Source organism: Thermobia domestica, chromosome 1 (genome assembly GCF_964235325.1).
Source record: "Thermobia domestica chromosome 1, izTheDome1.hap1.1, whole genome shotgun sequence".
Taxonomy (NCBI): Eukaryota; Metazoa; Arthropoda; class Insecta; order Zygentoma; family Lepismatidae; genus Thermobia; species Thermobia domestica.
Window position 1 is genome coordinate 192,121,093 of NC_137454.1, and position 16,655 is coordinate 192,137,747.

A 16,655-nucleotide genomic window follows, 5' to 3' on the forward strand; every position below is an offset into this window, starting at 1 on the left:
GAATACTTCCAAAAAGGATTTCCTTCATAATCCACTGGGAAGAGTAGGGGACCTAAGAAAACAGACACCGAATAGCATATTGAGTGAGGTTAAGAGCAAGGATAACAGATCTGAGTTGAGTTGATTTTAGTTTAGCGTCCCTTTCAGCAGCGAAGCTATATGAGACGTGGACCTACTGATTAACGTGGAATCCGAACCACATGAGCTAACAGATCTGAAAATAATAACCTTAAAACACTGCAGACAATTGTTTGTTTCATTTACTCCAGATTTTGAAACAGCCCGGTAGCCAGCCCAAAAATGTAGGGAGTGCCCGGCTGAAATTAGGGGGGTCCGATCCAACCATATTATAGTTCATTTGCAAGCCTAGCATGAAAATTTTTGGGGAGCCTGGCCCCTAGACTCCCTGGATAGAACATGTTTTGAAATCGCATTCCAAAAGCTGGCAATTTACATTAAAGATGTAGTAATTTAGATTTGATTTTCAAATTGAATTTAGCGTTCGTTTCAGCAGAACCCCTATGAGCTGCAAGGAGTCGAACACGGGCCTCCTGCGCCAAAGGATTGTACGCTATCCACCTACCCATTAGAAAGCTATATGTAGTAATTTAGAAACGAAAGAGAATTTCTGAGGAACTAGCTTGTCTATACTTTGAACCATGTAAGTATAGTGTTACAAAGTTATAAACAACAACACTAGACGCCTTCGGTGCGGGAGACCTGAGTTTGTCTTCCAGCGAGAACTAATGTAATTAGGATTTTACGTTAAGCAGTAGCTTTAAGTCTCATATACCTTTGCTGCTGAACGGGTCTCCAACCCTCAAAACACTCGCCTTGCTTTCATCTATTTATATTTATTAAGTGTTTAATTACTAAAAAAGTCTCGGATGGGAGTATAAGAAAGACAAAATATCAAACACGTAACATCTTTTAAGTTTTTTCTTTTTTTTTAAACAATTTTATAGTTTATTTCTGTAGTCAGCTTGTGATCCCTTGCTTGTTCTTCAAGTACCCTTCAGAAGGCTGGCCCTTGGGAACCACTGGTTTAAAGTTTAAGACGATGTAAAGTTGACCCTGGTATATTCATTGTGAAGAAAAGCAGGGTTAACTTTACATTGTCGGGAACTAGATCGTTAACACACGTTTTTGGCCCAGGAGATCCGGATTCGATTCGCGGCATAATCCAATGTGGTTCAGATTCCACGTGAAGCAATAGGTCCATGTCTCATTATAACCTTGGTGTTGAAAGGGATGCTAAACTCCAACGAAATATAATGCAATTTATTTCTAGTTCAGTTTGGTGGGCATTTCTCGTGCAATTGAATCGATCATAACTTATCAATAACGACACTACAATGTTATTTGCCGCTAAATACTTCTAAACCAGACCTACTTTTGGATGCAAATACAGACGAATTGGAGCGTGTAATGTAGTTAATCTTAGAAACATTTTTGTACATGGTAAAAGTAACGAGGCCAAGACGTTTTCAATTTTATACCATCAATTGAGTGGAACCCAAGTTTTGTACGTAAATTTGAAATCAAAAGAAGGCGTTGCGTAACAAAGTGCACGATTTCTGCAAAAGCCAGTGTATTCATTGTGAGCACCATCAGCTAATATTGTCTCTGTGATTTAATAAAAATGTTAAAATTGCAGTCAATAATAACATTCATGTGAAGTGCGTTTTATAACACTTTCATTTGGGCGAAGACTTATTTAAGGATAATTTATTTGTACCGTGTAAGAAGTGAACATAAATCAAGAATTATAATGCAATGTATTTCACAAATAATAATATTGATAATCTCCTCTCTGTTTTTAAACATTCACACACACAAAAGAGAAACGAAAGCAACAAGGATAGTATTACCTGACCAGGATAGCAGTGCGGTTTTGGGAGGATGGCGCTGCTGTTGTGTTTACATCAGTTTCTTGGCAAGCGCGGTGAGACAGGGGAGCGGGGAGTTTCACTCTGCAGTGTATCCAAGGTTTTTGAAAGTTGCAGTTTAGATGTTATGCATAGCCTAATCTCTTTCCGCTTAATAAAGAACGCTAAGTTATGTGATTGTAGTGAACCATTTCTGCAACAATCCAGATGTATTGTGAATAGTGATATATGAATGGAAACTACCAATTTAAGAACAGCGCAGAACAATTGACAATTCAGTGAGCTTCTACCGTGTATTAAAAAGATTGCAAAAAAATTGATTACGTTTTATTCGATGTCATAAAACAGGAGCAACCTGTAAAACGCTGCTCTCGTTAGTTTGTTCGCAACTTAATATGGAGTTATATTTTTTGTTGTTGATGTTCTTTGCTTGTTACTTAAGATGTTCTGCAAATAACTTCAATAAGTTTTGAAACTGTTTGTCTTAACTTGAGCCAAGGATGGATACAAGCTGAATGTTTGGGGGGGGGGTTCGAAGTCAAATCAAGGTAAGAGTGTATTGCAAAAAAAAAAAAGTAAAAAGTAAAACAACTATAGAAAAGGAGAAGTAGATATTGTCTGCAATTTCTAGAACAGAAATGGCCACCTGCGATTTCGAAGGTGGACTTTTTTTGGGGCAAGAACGCCAATGTAAGTAATTTCTTGCAATTTATTATTTGACTTCTGCAACGTAAAACAAAAAAAAAAAAAAAAAAATAAGGCCTACCTATTTTATGTTTTATTTTACATTTATAATACAAAGGAGAAAATTCTTAGGTTTTATTTTTAAAATAAAAAATATCCTATTCTGGGGGCAATCGCCCCGATCGCTCCCCTGGTTCTACCCCTGACTTGAGCATATGCGTGGTTTATTACGAACAGGACAAAACGAACTGTGATAGATTGATTACAAGTAATCCGGTTAGAAACACTGCTGCTTGCATTTTAGTTCCAAAACCGGCCGCCCGCACTCGTTCGCTGGTCAGGTAATAGCAAGTTGAACTTGAATCTTTGTGACGTCATCCGTATGTGGCCAATAAGAGTGCTACTTCAGCCATGTATTGGACGAACCTCTTGGGATCGGCGAAAATGCGGGCAGGGCCGCTTACGTCACACACCCGTCATTGAAACGAAAGAAAAACTGTCAGCCGCAAAACTTCAAGTATGTATGCATGTACCACCGGTAAAATCTTTTTGCTCAAAAAAAAAAAAAAAAAAAAAAAATATATATATATATATATATATATATATATATATATATATATAAAAGAAATAGACAAGTTATATATATATATATATATATATATATATATATATATATATATATATATATATATATATATATATATATATATATATATATAACTTGTCTATTTCTTTTAGGTTAACCATGCTCATGTGGTTCGGATTCCACGTTAATCAGTAGGTCCGCGTCTCATATAGCCTCGCTGCTGAACGGGACGCTAAACTAAAATCAACTCAACTCAACTCAACTAGGTTAACCATGTATTATCCTTTCTATTTATTTGTTTTGTAAGTTTGTTATTAAATATTCTGATAAGGATTTATAATTTCCTTAATAAAATATGAAATAGAATATACAGTATTTTAACTAAAAAATATAGTATCCTATTAGTTATACAACCTTTCGACAAACAAAGTGTTAGCATCAACCAGGTAAACTAACACTGATATACAAACATTCAAATCATGCCTTGCCCCCCCACTTTTAACGTCCAATCGCCGCCACTGGGTACACATAATATTATAGTGTGGAGTTCTTGTGTACTATTCATTGTTGGTGGAAGTTTTCTTCTTTTTGTCCTTTATTCTTTTCTCCATGTCAAAAGATTAGACCAAAAAGTTTACAAAAATAAAAATAAGCTTTTCATTGTTGCATTGTTATGTTCTCAATGATTTTGCACTGTAAATATTGTTTCTTAAAAATATTAATACAATATGTTAAACTTGAAGTTAAAGAGATTTTTTAAAGAATTGTGCTATATCTTTTAAATTATGTTTTATGCTTTATTTTCTAAAATTATGCTTTTAAAATTAGTTTCTTCTGGACCCTTAGACAGCCACAACCATGTTCAAGGTACAAACCATATGTGTAAATGGCTATTATGCTTTTTATGCTTTTGTATGCTTTTGGGTTGCTCTAATAATAAGTAAAACTTTCAAATGCATGCAGAATCATAGATAATAAGTCAGCATTGAGAACTGAATTGATGTATCGATAACTAGGTGGAATCGTCCTTCAGTTTAAGAGAAAGTAGCGGAAAAAGTTACGAAGAGAATTATGTGGAATAGATCATTATATGAATAGCTGGCGCTAGTTTCAAGTAGTGCTACATACTATGGTATTTATCTCAATAGTACCGGTATTTGGAATTTGTGACGCTTATAGTTGCAACATGGTAACACTAGGGTAAAGTGTAAAATTGAATTACATCAGTAGAATTGAATTTATCTTAGGGTTAAAAAGTCTATGGCACAGGTCGGATGTAACTGAGTAATAAACTTACAGAAAAAAAAACAACATCGGGACGATAGGGTGCTCGAATCGAACATCGGCCTTCTGAATGTTAATCCGATGTTCTAACGCCTGAACTCAGTTGGAATACGTAGTGTACTCCCGCCAATACTACTGCGTGTGGATTCTATAGAATCAATCTAGGGCGCCAATTTCTCTGTAACTTTGGGGATCCATTCAGATGCAGAAGGTATATATGAGGGTTTTAAGACAAACTGAATTCAAATTGTGCAAAATATTGTATATTTATAAATAGAATGCGGGGTCCACATGAACTTTGAGGGGGCTGCCCCCGGCCCCCCAGGATCTGTGACCTTGACAGATCACCGTGATCACGATAAGCAATGAAGAAATGGTTGGAATATAAACATACCAGTTGTATTAATAACACACTGCCAGCTCTACTGCCAGAGTTCTGCCCTCAGGTACACGCATAATCGGGGATACTCCGAAACACACGCATGATGGGAATTTCCCGGTGCAAACGAATGATCTGCAAGCCCTCACGCAAACAAAAAAAGTACATGATTAAGCAAGTGTACAAATAGATGTAGGAGGAAGGAATGTTTCGTCGCTGATTTACTCGATCTTTTCTCTCCTGTCCAATGTTGTTTGAGTTGCGTTTCTTTAGCACTAGATGGTGAAGAGCATTGGGTGATATCAATAAAACGGAGAAGTTACTCATTACGCCCAATTTTGAAGTAGTTACTCGCATTGGTATCAATAAAAAGAGAGCTGAGCACTAGTCGTCTCGGCTGACCTCGGAGAAGCCCCGCCCTTTTGAAGTAACCACACCTCTGTTCTCGAGCCGAGTAACTACTACGCGTTTGATATCAATAAAAATCAAAGACTCCTCTGTGATGCTAGTAACTTCTCCAAATTTGTGGAGCAAGCTAAATAGGTGACTCCGTGCGAAATATGGCAGGGTATATGATTGTTTTACTACGTAGAAAAACTTATAAACTGCATAGAAATGTTGGAAATGGAGATTACAAAAAGCATTATAAGTTTATGAAAAAAAATGTAGTAATTGGGTGATATCAATAAAACGGAGAAGTTACTCATTACGCCCAATTTTGAAGTAGTTACTCGCATTGGTATCAATAAAAAGAGAACTGAGCACTAGTCGTCTCGGCTGACCTCGGAGAAGCCCCGCCCTTTTGAAGTAACCACACCTCTGTTCTCGAGCCGAGTAACTACTACGCGTTTGATATCAATAAAAATCAAAGACTCCTCTGTGATGCTAGTAACTTCTCCAAATTTGTGGAGCAAGCTAAATAGGTGACTCCGTGCGAAATATGGCAGAGTATATGATTGTTTTACTACGTAGAAAATCTTATAAACTGCATAGAAATGTTGGAAATGGAGATTACAAAAAGCATTATAAGTTTATGAAAGAAAATGTAGTAATTAGAACAACATTTTTTAAGGAGAATCAACGGAAATTCGGGGTGGTGGACTACGTAATGATGAAAAGATGCGGGTTTTCTTCAAGGGCGCCGATCCTGTGGGGCCCAGGGGCCCCGGGCCCCCAAAGCTCATGTGGGCCCCTATTGTATTTATGAATATACAATATTTGGCATAATTAGAGTGCAATTTGTCTTAAAATCCTGACATATATATACCTTCTACATCTGAATGTCCTCCCCCCTCCAATTTACAGAGAAATCGGTGCCCTTGGTTTTCTTGCGTTACGTGAGTGATCCGGGATTCTGGTCGGAATGTCAGGGGATTCTGGTGTGGTTGACTACCTGAAAATGGATTGTTTCCGGAAGTGTGCGTAATATACAAACAGCATAGGCAGAGTGGCAAGAACAATATACATTTCCGGGTGCTATCGGAGCACTTGACTATACACAAGTGGCATTAAAGAAACCTAGTATTTTGGAGAGTAATACGTTAATAGGAAGAGCTATTTCGTGGCTAAGCGGTTAGCGTACATGCCTTTGGCATAGGAGACCCGCGTTCGATTCCCGGCAGGAGCTCATGTGGTTTGGATCCCACGTTAATCAGTGGGTTCTGTCTCATATAGGCACGCTACTGAAAAGGACGTTAAACTAATAATCAACTCAACTCAACGTTGATAGAAAGGGTGTATACATGAGAATGTATTTTGTTTATGTCAAGGCGAAAGGGGATACGTATGGTGCGGAAAACGCAATCAGATGGACGTGATTTATGACGTGGGTGGCTGGACTTTATTAAAAAGAAAACAAAGGAGCCAAGTGTCTGATTTCGTTCTTAAAGCCAAACAATCTACAAAGACCTTGGACAACACGTGATATGCGCTTGTCGTGTTAATCTTGATATTGCTGGATTCCAATCAACATCCGTCAGCTCAAATAGGTTCATTCCCATGGTTTCAATATTACTTTCTTCTTTCCCGTTTTTTTTTTTTATTTTTCTCCTTTTTTATTTTTGTTTTATTCTCGCTTGAATATTAAAGATTCTCTTTTGACTTTGTGTCTCAGTCGTAGATGTATTTGATATTTCGTTCATTTCACTGTAATTACCTTCAAAGTTTCGGCTTTCCTTCGTTTACTTTCTGGTAGCTGTGACTTTGAAAGTACCACTGGAAACTCTTTTAGAATATCCACAAATGCACTTTGATTGAAGCTATCGTTGCTACTTGCCCGTTTCATGGCTTTTAAGATACACGCCATAGGTTAAAAACAACGAAATGACTGCGCGATGAATGGGAGAAATTAGTAATCACTTCTTTTATTGATACGACTCAGTGCTACGTGCAGAGGAAGCGCGAGTAAACGTTCATAAATCTGGAGCAGACTAGACCTGAGTAGTGGCTTGTTTAATTGATACGAAATTGAGGGAGGAGATTACTCCAGGTGTAGTTACTACGATTCTCGAGCAGGACTTCTCAGGAGTAGTTACTTATTTTTATTGATATCACCCATTAGCACAACATTTTATAAGGAGAATCAACCGAAATTCGGGGTGATGGACTATGTAATGATGAAAAGATGCGGGTTTTCTTCAAGGGCGCCGATCCTGTGGGAGCCCGGGCTCCCCAAAGCTCATGTGGGCCCCTTTTGTATTTATGAATATACAATATTTGGCATAATTAGAGTGCAATTTGTCTTAAAATCCTGATATATATACCTTCTGCATCTGAATGCCCTCCCCCCCCAAATTTACAGAGAAATCGGTGCCCTTGGTTTTCTTGCGTTACGTGAGTGATCCGGGATTCTGGTCGGAATGTCAGGGGATTCTGGTGTGGCTCAAAGTACTGTCTATGACTACCTGAAAATGGATAGTTTCCGGAAGTGTGCGTAATATACAAACAGCAAAGGCAGAGTGGCAAGAACAATATACATTTCCGGGTGCTATCGGAGCACTTGACTATACACAAGTGGCATTAAAGAAACCTAGTATTTTGGAGAGTAATACGTTAATAGGAAGAGCTATTTCGTGGCTAAGCGGTTAGCATACATGCCTTTGGCATAGGAGACCCGCGTTCGATTCCCGGCAGGAGCTCATGTGGTTTGGATTCCACGTTAATCAGTGGGTTCTGTCTCATATAGGCACGCTACTCAAAAGGACGTTAAACTAATAATCAACTCAACTTAACGTTGATAGAAAGGGTGTCTACATGAGAATGTATTTTGTTTATGTCAAGGCGAAAGGGGACACGTATGGTGTAGAAAACGCAATCACATGGACGTGATTTATGACGTGGGTGGCTGGACTTTTTAAAAAAGAAAACAAAGGAGCCAAGTGTCTGATTTCGTTCTTAAAGCCAAACAATCTACAAAGACCTTGGACAACACGTGATATGCTCTTGTCGTGTTAATCTTGATATTGCTGGATTCCAATCAACATCCATCAGCTCAAATAGGTTCATTCCCATGGTTTCAGTATTACTTTCTTCTTTCCCGTTTTTTTTAAAAAAAATTCTTCTTTTTTATTTTTGTTTTATTCTCGCTCGAATATTAAAGATTCTCTTTTGAATTTGTGTCTCAGTCGTAGATGTATTTGATATTTCGTTCATTTCACTGTAATTACCTTCAAAGTTTCGGCTTTCCTTCGTTTACTTTCTGGTAGCTGTGACTTTGAAAGTACCACTGGAAACTCTTTTACAATATCCATAAATGCACTTTGATTGAAGCTGTCGTTGCTACTTGCCCGTTTCATGGCTTTTAAGATACTACGCCATAGGTTAAAAACAACGAAATGACTGCGCGATGAATGGGGGAAATGAGTAATCACTTCTTTTATTGATACGACTCAGTGCTACGTGCAGAGGAAGCGCGAGTAAACGTTCATAAATCTGGAGCAGACTAGACCTGAGTAGTGGCTTGTTTTATTGATACGAAATTGAGGGAGGAGATTACTCCAGGTGTAGTTACTCCGATTCTCGAGCAGAACTTCTCAGGAGTAGTTACTTATTTTTATTGAAATCACCCATTGCCTCATTTACAGGTTGTTTTCGCGTAGCATTTTTCGTTATATTTCTTAATGTAAGACGACCAATGTCACTATTCCCAGTGAACATTTTCATTTTCCGGAAAATTTTCCGTTTTCCGGAAAATTTCCGTTTCCGTTTTTCCGAAAAAAATTCCATTTCCGTTTTTCCGGAAAATTTTCCGCCTTCCGATTTTCCGGAAAATTTTCCGTTTCCTATTTTCCGGAAAATTTTCTGTTTCCGTTTTTCCGGAAAATTTTCCGTTTCCGTTTTTCCGGAAAATTTTCCGCCTTCCGATTTTCCGGAAAATTTTCCGTTTCCGATTTTCCGGAAAATTTTCCGTTTCCGTTTTTCCGGAAAATTTTCCGCCTTCCGATTTTCCGGAAAATTTTCCGTTTCCGATTTTTCGGAAATTTTCCGTTTCCGATTTTCCGGAAAATTTTCCGTTTTCAATTTTTCGGTTTCCGGAAAAAATATTTTCCGTTTACCGTTTTTCCGGAAAATGTGGCCATCCTAGTATAGAGTTGTTTTATTCATTTTCATATATTTACCTTCCTCCCCTCCCCCTCCCCTAAGTTCTACCATCAAAATGAACTAATAAAAAATCTTCCCTTGTTCGAACTTCATCTATGTTGAAAATTTGATTGAGATCGATTGGGTGGTTTAAGAGTTATTATCACGGTCACTTTTATTATTATATTTATTGATTTTTGTATATATATCCCCCTCCTCCCCATCCCCTACGTTGTTCCGTCAAAGTGAAATGATAAAATCCATCCCAGGCACGAACGTCATCTATGTTGAAAATTTGATCGGGATTAGTCGTTTGGGTAAAGAGTTATTAAGTTTTATTTATTTTATTTTTTTTATAATTCCCCGCGTCCCCTCCCGTAAGTTCTACCGTCAAAGCGAATAGCTGAAAGCATTCCCAGGCCAGATCTGCATTTACGTCAAAAATTTGATCCAGATCGGTCGGGTGGTTCAAGAGATTAAGAGTCACAAACATAGTCATTTTCAATTTGGATCTGAAGTTTTTTGTTCACAAACACCGCTATTAACATATAGATAGTATATGGCAAAGTTCGGAATAGACCTTTGTAACTTGGAAAAGGCTGAAGGGCAAGGAACCATATCTTGGATAGTTGTAGCCGAGGTAAGGTCACACCTGAAACTGAATAGTGGCCGCCATCTTGGATTTAGACCCGAAATTTTAAATAGAAATGGGGGTCGTGTGACACGTCGTTTTGGGATAGCTTTTTGTCACAAACACATAGCTGCCTTTATTTTTAACTTATGTCTGGTCATGTAATAGTTATTACCTTTATAATAACTTTTTATTATCCTTCACAATGTTGACTTTATAGTTACAGAAGTATTTAAAAAGTGGTACATAAAAGTAACAAGAAAGCAATTATATATGTTAATATATAACAGAACATTCCGTCCCAATGCACACCAGCCTATGTTGAAATTATTTACATGCAATATGTAAAAATACCTAAATAATGTAATGAAGGTATAAAATGACAACAATAATAATAAAGCTGAGGGATGTGAATAACTAGCTAAATTTTACTGCCTAATTAAACCAATTTTTGTAGCAGCTGGATACTTTTTACTGTGTTCACTAACGATCTGCAGTATGTATTGTTCTTCTGTCTCTTCCTTGGTTAGAATATTATATATATCTATATATTATAACAAATAAAACACAGTTCTGACCAGAGCAGAATGAAATATATTAAAAACTATACTTACAATGTGTTACAGTTTCAAGGACCTAACGTCCTCTTCATCAGAGTGTTTGTGTCTGATGAAGAGGACGTAAGGTCCTTGAAACTGTAACACATTGTAAGTATAGTTTTTAATATATTTCATTCTGCTCTGGTCAGAACTGTGTTTTATTTGTTACTCTACTTATCCAGAGCCATGGAGTTTGCTCATCTATATATTATATCTATATATATTGATTTTACGAGTTCTTTAAAATACGTCGTCCTTTCTGCCCCAACTTGCAGCACTGAAACTGATTACATGGGTGAAGACTATTGCTCCCTCCGCCAAGCAAAATCTGAATTAACGCTGCTGGTCTAAATCTGCCGTTTATATTAAGGTCAATTGGTTTTTCATCCAAAATTGTACACGTAATCTCTTATTTTGATTTATAATAACTGAGCCCCATACTAGTAATAATATTAAAATAAATAAAATGACTTACCAATCATTCCGAAAATAATGATAGTAATAATTATTATATCGTAAAACGCAATAATCCTTCTGCACATTACTCATACATAGAGTCCAGAAACTGAGACAAAATGCACAAGTAAGTTAAATTAGCACATCATTGTTTGCTGCACTGTCCAATTTTCTCTTTCTTTCTTTCTTTCTTTTTCTTTTTCTTTTTCTTTTTTTTTTTTTAGGGCAGAAATAAATGTTTTCGTAGGGAAATATATCACAACGACTGAACGAACAACACGACATGTAAATATGTATCAGTTAAAGATGTTGCCACGAAGTTATACGCATGTCAAACACTAATTAAGTTAGTCAAGAATGGTTAATTAGCTGACAGGAATAAATATTCGTAGAAACTTCAACAGCTTTTATGATATGACAACACGTAAGGAGAAAACAGATTTGTCAGGCTTTCTTTTCAAGTTAAGGAATGACTAATGTGAATTAGCGAGCAAAACAACTATTGAAAGAACAGTTAATGGATCACCCACCTCCGTATTACTTATTACTAGAGCCCGGATTTCCATGCGCAAACCCTGAGATATGCATGAAAACTATCAAAAATATTTTCTAAAATATGCATTAAAAATTTAATATATGCACTGAATTATACTCTAACAAAATGTAATTTCAATTTCTAACAAAAATATCTTACCTTAATGACCTCTATTCCAATCGAAAGTGAATTACTAGGATTATGAGCAACAAACTCAACGCCTTTCATTAAAAAAAAAAAAAAAAAAAAAAAAAAAACCTATATATTTTGCATCTACGTGTACAAAGTGATTCAAATCACTTTAAATATAGCCTATTTCCTTGTGATATACGATGAATTATGCAGCAATAAAATTAGGGAATATGCAGTATCCTGCAAAGTTTACGAAATATGCATACACATCGAAATTCACTCAAAATATGCACTTATATGCGCTATTGTATGCGTCTTAAATGAATCCTTACAAGTCCGTCGAAAAGAAATAAATATTTCCCATACGTTTGTGCATGTTACTATAAACATATATATTGCATATAAATCCGGGCTGTAGTTATTACGTTATCTGTCAAATGTGTCTTCAACCATGTAACATTTTGAATAGAAACGTCACAAGTTGATTGGTTTGCATTATTTTCATGATATGTTGCAGAAGATTATTTATTTACTGTTAACGTATGGAACGATTAGAAAAATGACCATCCTGTGTCTCTTATACCTATTTGAATACCGCCAGTGAAAACAAAGATTATTACTCAGTTTTCTCTCGTATTCAACTTATAATAAAAATACAATAATAAGGTATTATTTGTGTGTGACCTTGGTTATACTCGTAACTTGTGTATTCTGTAAATTAAATACAAGTTAAATTAACATACGACAATAACATACTTCTTGTCACAAAAATTAATTTCGCGTTATTCAATTGTAGCGAAAGAAATATTCTTACAAGGGAAGGGCGCGAAGTCACTCAGAGATAATTGCAGCAAATTTGGTGGAGGAGTAGGTAATAGGAATAGAAAAGAACGTGTGGAAGCATTTGTTTCTCAGGCGTTCGGAATCAGAAATAATGGGCCCTACAGTTCTGAAGAAGTATGACCTGTCAATCAGATATTGATGGGACGAAGTCTTTGCTCGAAGTTGCGACCAATGCAAAAGTTAAATAAAGTAGAATGAAAACAGAAAAGATGAGCTGAACAGAAAATGCGCACCCTCAGTCCCACCAGGCGAATTCCAGGATACTAAACATATCAACTGCCTGCCCTTGCCGTTACCAATTGGGTATGCATCAATAGTTAGCTTAATGAAATTATATTTAAAAATAAAGAAAATATATACAGAAAGTAATCATGAGGTCGCCAGAAGTTTTCCAGGGAAGGTATCGCAATTAAGTTGCTGTATTTCTTCACACTATAAGATGCTGCCAGTACGCAAGTATTACATGTTTGAACCCACCAATATTAACTGATTTCATTTGTACTTGTGTTTGATATCTACGACGTGGCTCCCACCAAAATTATTGTGTGTTTGTGAGGTGAATTTAAATATATATTTCGGGATTAGTTGTAATGGGAACGACTGTGGACGCCATAACAAAAATAACCGTTTGAATACATACAAGACTGTTCATTAACACAACTATGTTAACGCAAAGATAAAGGAAATATTTGAATTTGGTCTACTCACCACTAGGAAGCAGCAAAATGTATTAAACAGAAACAGCCTCCTAACAACTGCGTTCAAGACTACAAATATAACTCACACATGTTTCACAAACACTGCATTTTAATAGTGTGAACACAAAATGAACATTAGCGTTTTACTTCTGTTGCCTCTCTTCACTGTCTACACACATGCCACGTTCGTAAATTTAGCTTCCAAACTGGTCTCGACAACATATACCGTAGTTATATTAGAAAATACCGTAGTTAACCTTAATATACCGTACAGTATTATATACTTTTTTTGACATAATGAGACAATTCTTAACAGAAGCATTAAAAAATATAACAAGCACACAGTACCAGGAGCTGCATTCAAAAAATAAATAGCTAAAAAAGCAACACACGTTCAGTCTGAAACCGATAGGCTGCTTTTTTAATATATATATATATTTCAATGCCTCTTTATAGACATAAGGGGGTAATGGCAAGAGCAGATGATGATTTAGTATCCCAGCATTCGCCTGATGGAACTGGGGGTAGACATTGGCGCATTTACTGTTATAACATAATCGTTATACTCCTTTTGAACAACCCTCGTATGTACAGGATTTCTTAGAATCACCACGCAGCAAGACAAAATTATTGGAAATCAAAAAGCTGCGAAGTTTCTCGCTCACAAGTTTTGCTATGTGTGTGTGTGTGGTTGCTCATCCACTTCTCTCTTCGTATGGCCTAATTTGGAAAAAGAATTCGGCTCAGCTTAGCCACGACCTTCTCTCTTCCGAGGGTAGTGGCTTAGCCACGGCCTTCTCAATCACAAGGCCATTGGGCTACATTCAGGTTCAGCCGTGACCAGCAACGAGTAGGTCGAGGTTAGCGAGGACTTTCTCGTCAGCCTCGAAGTAGTTACAAACAAAGACTACAGATTCCTGCGAGGGTGAACGACACTTGTGTGGTTAGTTAAACAGTGAGCGCGTCTTTTGAAAGTGTATGTGGTGGTGTTATGTGAATTCTTATTTTAAGTGTTTATTTGTGATTCATTTAAATGTTTTAAGTGTTTATAATCCGAAGGCAAAAGTGCATTTTACTTATTTTCTTGGAATTGTAAAGAAATTACGGAAACGGTCTGAAAGTTTCTGTTTCCAGTTGAAAACAATCTACGACAAAAATGGCTCCAGATACAAAATACAAAAAAAAAAAAAGAAAAGAAAGAAAGAAAGAAAGAAAAGAAAAGAAAAAAGAAAGAAAAGAAAAGAAAGAAAATCATAGTTACCCAATCCAGTAGGGTAAGGCTAATTTTTTTTTCTCAAGATAGTTCATAACAATGATTCTTAAGACATAATCTAAAGGAATTGTTCATTTTTATTTTTTTGTTTAGTTAGTTTTAAGTACGATATCAACTTACTTCTTTGCAGCATTATTCATATAAAAATAAGAACTTTCAGATTCTTCGTGTGCTTAAAATAGGTAGGATTTGAACAAATTGTCGTTTCAAATTCAATAATTCAGGAACTAGCCTATATATAGTAATATCCTATAGTTCTCAATCGGAGTAGGCAACAGTACGATGTACTAACATGTTCCTCAAATTCAATGATGATAACTATATCTAAGTACAGATCAATAATTCAGTACTCTGAATCAGTACCATACGTATTTATAGTTTAATTATAATTAAACTATAGTATAATTATAGTATAATTATCGAATTTGCCTATTGTGTCAATAGTGCCTACGGTTGTGAAAAAAGTATTTTGAACAAGGATGGTAATTCATTTTATATTCATGTTTGGGTCTTCACAATTGACAAACACCAGCAATATTTGTTTATCATACATTAATTATAAAAAGAAGCAACAGTAACAAATATGAATAAGAAGCCTGTATTTTCTTACGAACAAGCTTCAGTAATTTATATGGTTAAGAGGGTCAGTCAGTTGAAATGTGATTATTTAGATGCTTCATTTGTAGAACGAATTCAAGATGCGAAGTTCTGAGAGGACGGAAGAAATTTACCTCCACTTAATAGTTTCGGTTTAAATTCCACAAGTCAATGTGTTTTGTGCGATATCCCGATCATCTGTTTACGACCCATTCTTCTTTAATGGAAACACGGTTAACAGTCAGCAGTATCTCGCTATGTTACAAAACTGGTTGTTTCCAAGGCTGCACGAAGACAACTTCATTTTTCAACAAGACGGGGCACCCCCTCACTGGAGTCGCCAAGTGCGTGAATATCTTAATGAAACTCTACCGAACCGTTGGATTGGTCGTCAAGGAGCTGGAGACTTAGCATGTCTCAGCTGGTCTCCACGGTCGACGAATTTTGGCACCCTGTGGCTTCTTCCTGTGGGGTTTCGGTAAAGACAACGTTTATGTACCACCACTCCACAGAGCCTGGAAAAGTTGAACAACCAGATCCCTACTGCCATAATATCAGTGACGCAGGACATGCTTGCCCGAGTATGGGAGGAATTTGAGTATCGATGTGATATTGTTCGTGTCGCTGATGAACATCTGTAATTTGACATATTGAACATCTGTACTTTGAACTTTGAATTGTAATTTGAACTTGAGAGGTTCGTAAATATGTGTATAAAATTTCATATTCGTATGTCTTAAAGTTTAATAAATATATGCATTCGAAATACGTATATTCTTTTTGAAACATGGTGTATTTTGTCTCGAAGATGAGACGAGAATTGTCATGTTTGTAGGCTCGTCTCTAATTTGAACATACACTTCTCGTCTCGATTCCAAGAAACTTCTGTATCGTGGATAACATTACTTTTGAGTTTCTCCAAGTACTGATTTTCTCAGTCACCTTTCATGTCACTTGTTGAATTCAGGTTATTTTTTAAATATAATTTCTTCCTAATCAGTTTTTTTTTAGTTTCGTCTCGCAAACGCGAGAACTATATCTTGCAATACGCCGAAAACATTTTCTTAAATGCAAATAGCTAATAATAACAAGCAGAAGTGGAAAACACGTTTGATCACCATACCACCTGGGTGACATGAGAAGCGGGTAATACTACTACTACTACTACTACTACTACTACTACTACTACTACTACTACTACTACTACTACTACTACTACTACTACTACTACTAATAATAATAATAATAATAATAATAATAATAATAATAATAATAATAGAGGAAGAAGAGTTAGTTGGAGTACTAGTGATTAACTGTTTATTAATCGACTTTTATTTCCTTGGTATAACAACTTTAATTTGCAACAGGTTCGTGGTGTCTCAGTGGTAGAGCACTCAAGTCTGGTTCGATCCCAGCTCTCTCGAAGTGAGCTTTGTAGTGTATAAATATCGCATGGATGAGTTTCTTGGAGTTCTTCCATTTTCTTTACTC

At 36.3% G+C, this 16,655-nt stretch overlaps 1 protein-coding gene across 1 annotated transcript in view; it reads right to left on the reverse strand.

The window, feature by feature from the left end:
* The window catches only part of LOC145692331 (uncharacterized), a 35,502-nt gene extending 24,268 nt beyond the window's left edge, over nt 1–11,234 (reverse strand). Inside the window, exon 1 of the mRNA XM_081767630.1 lies at nt 11,106–11,234. Within this exon, the coding sequence (XP_081623756.1) occupies nt 11,106–11,172 (67 nt within the window). The 5' untranslated portion in view covers nt 11,173–11,234. The remainder of the gene's footprint in view (nt 1–11,105) is intronic.
* Nucleotides 11,235–16,655: the final 5,421 nt, after the last annotated feature.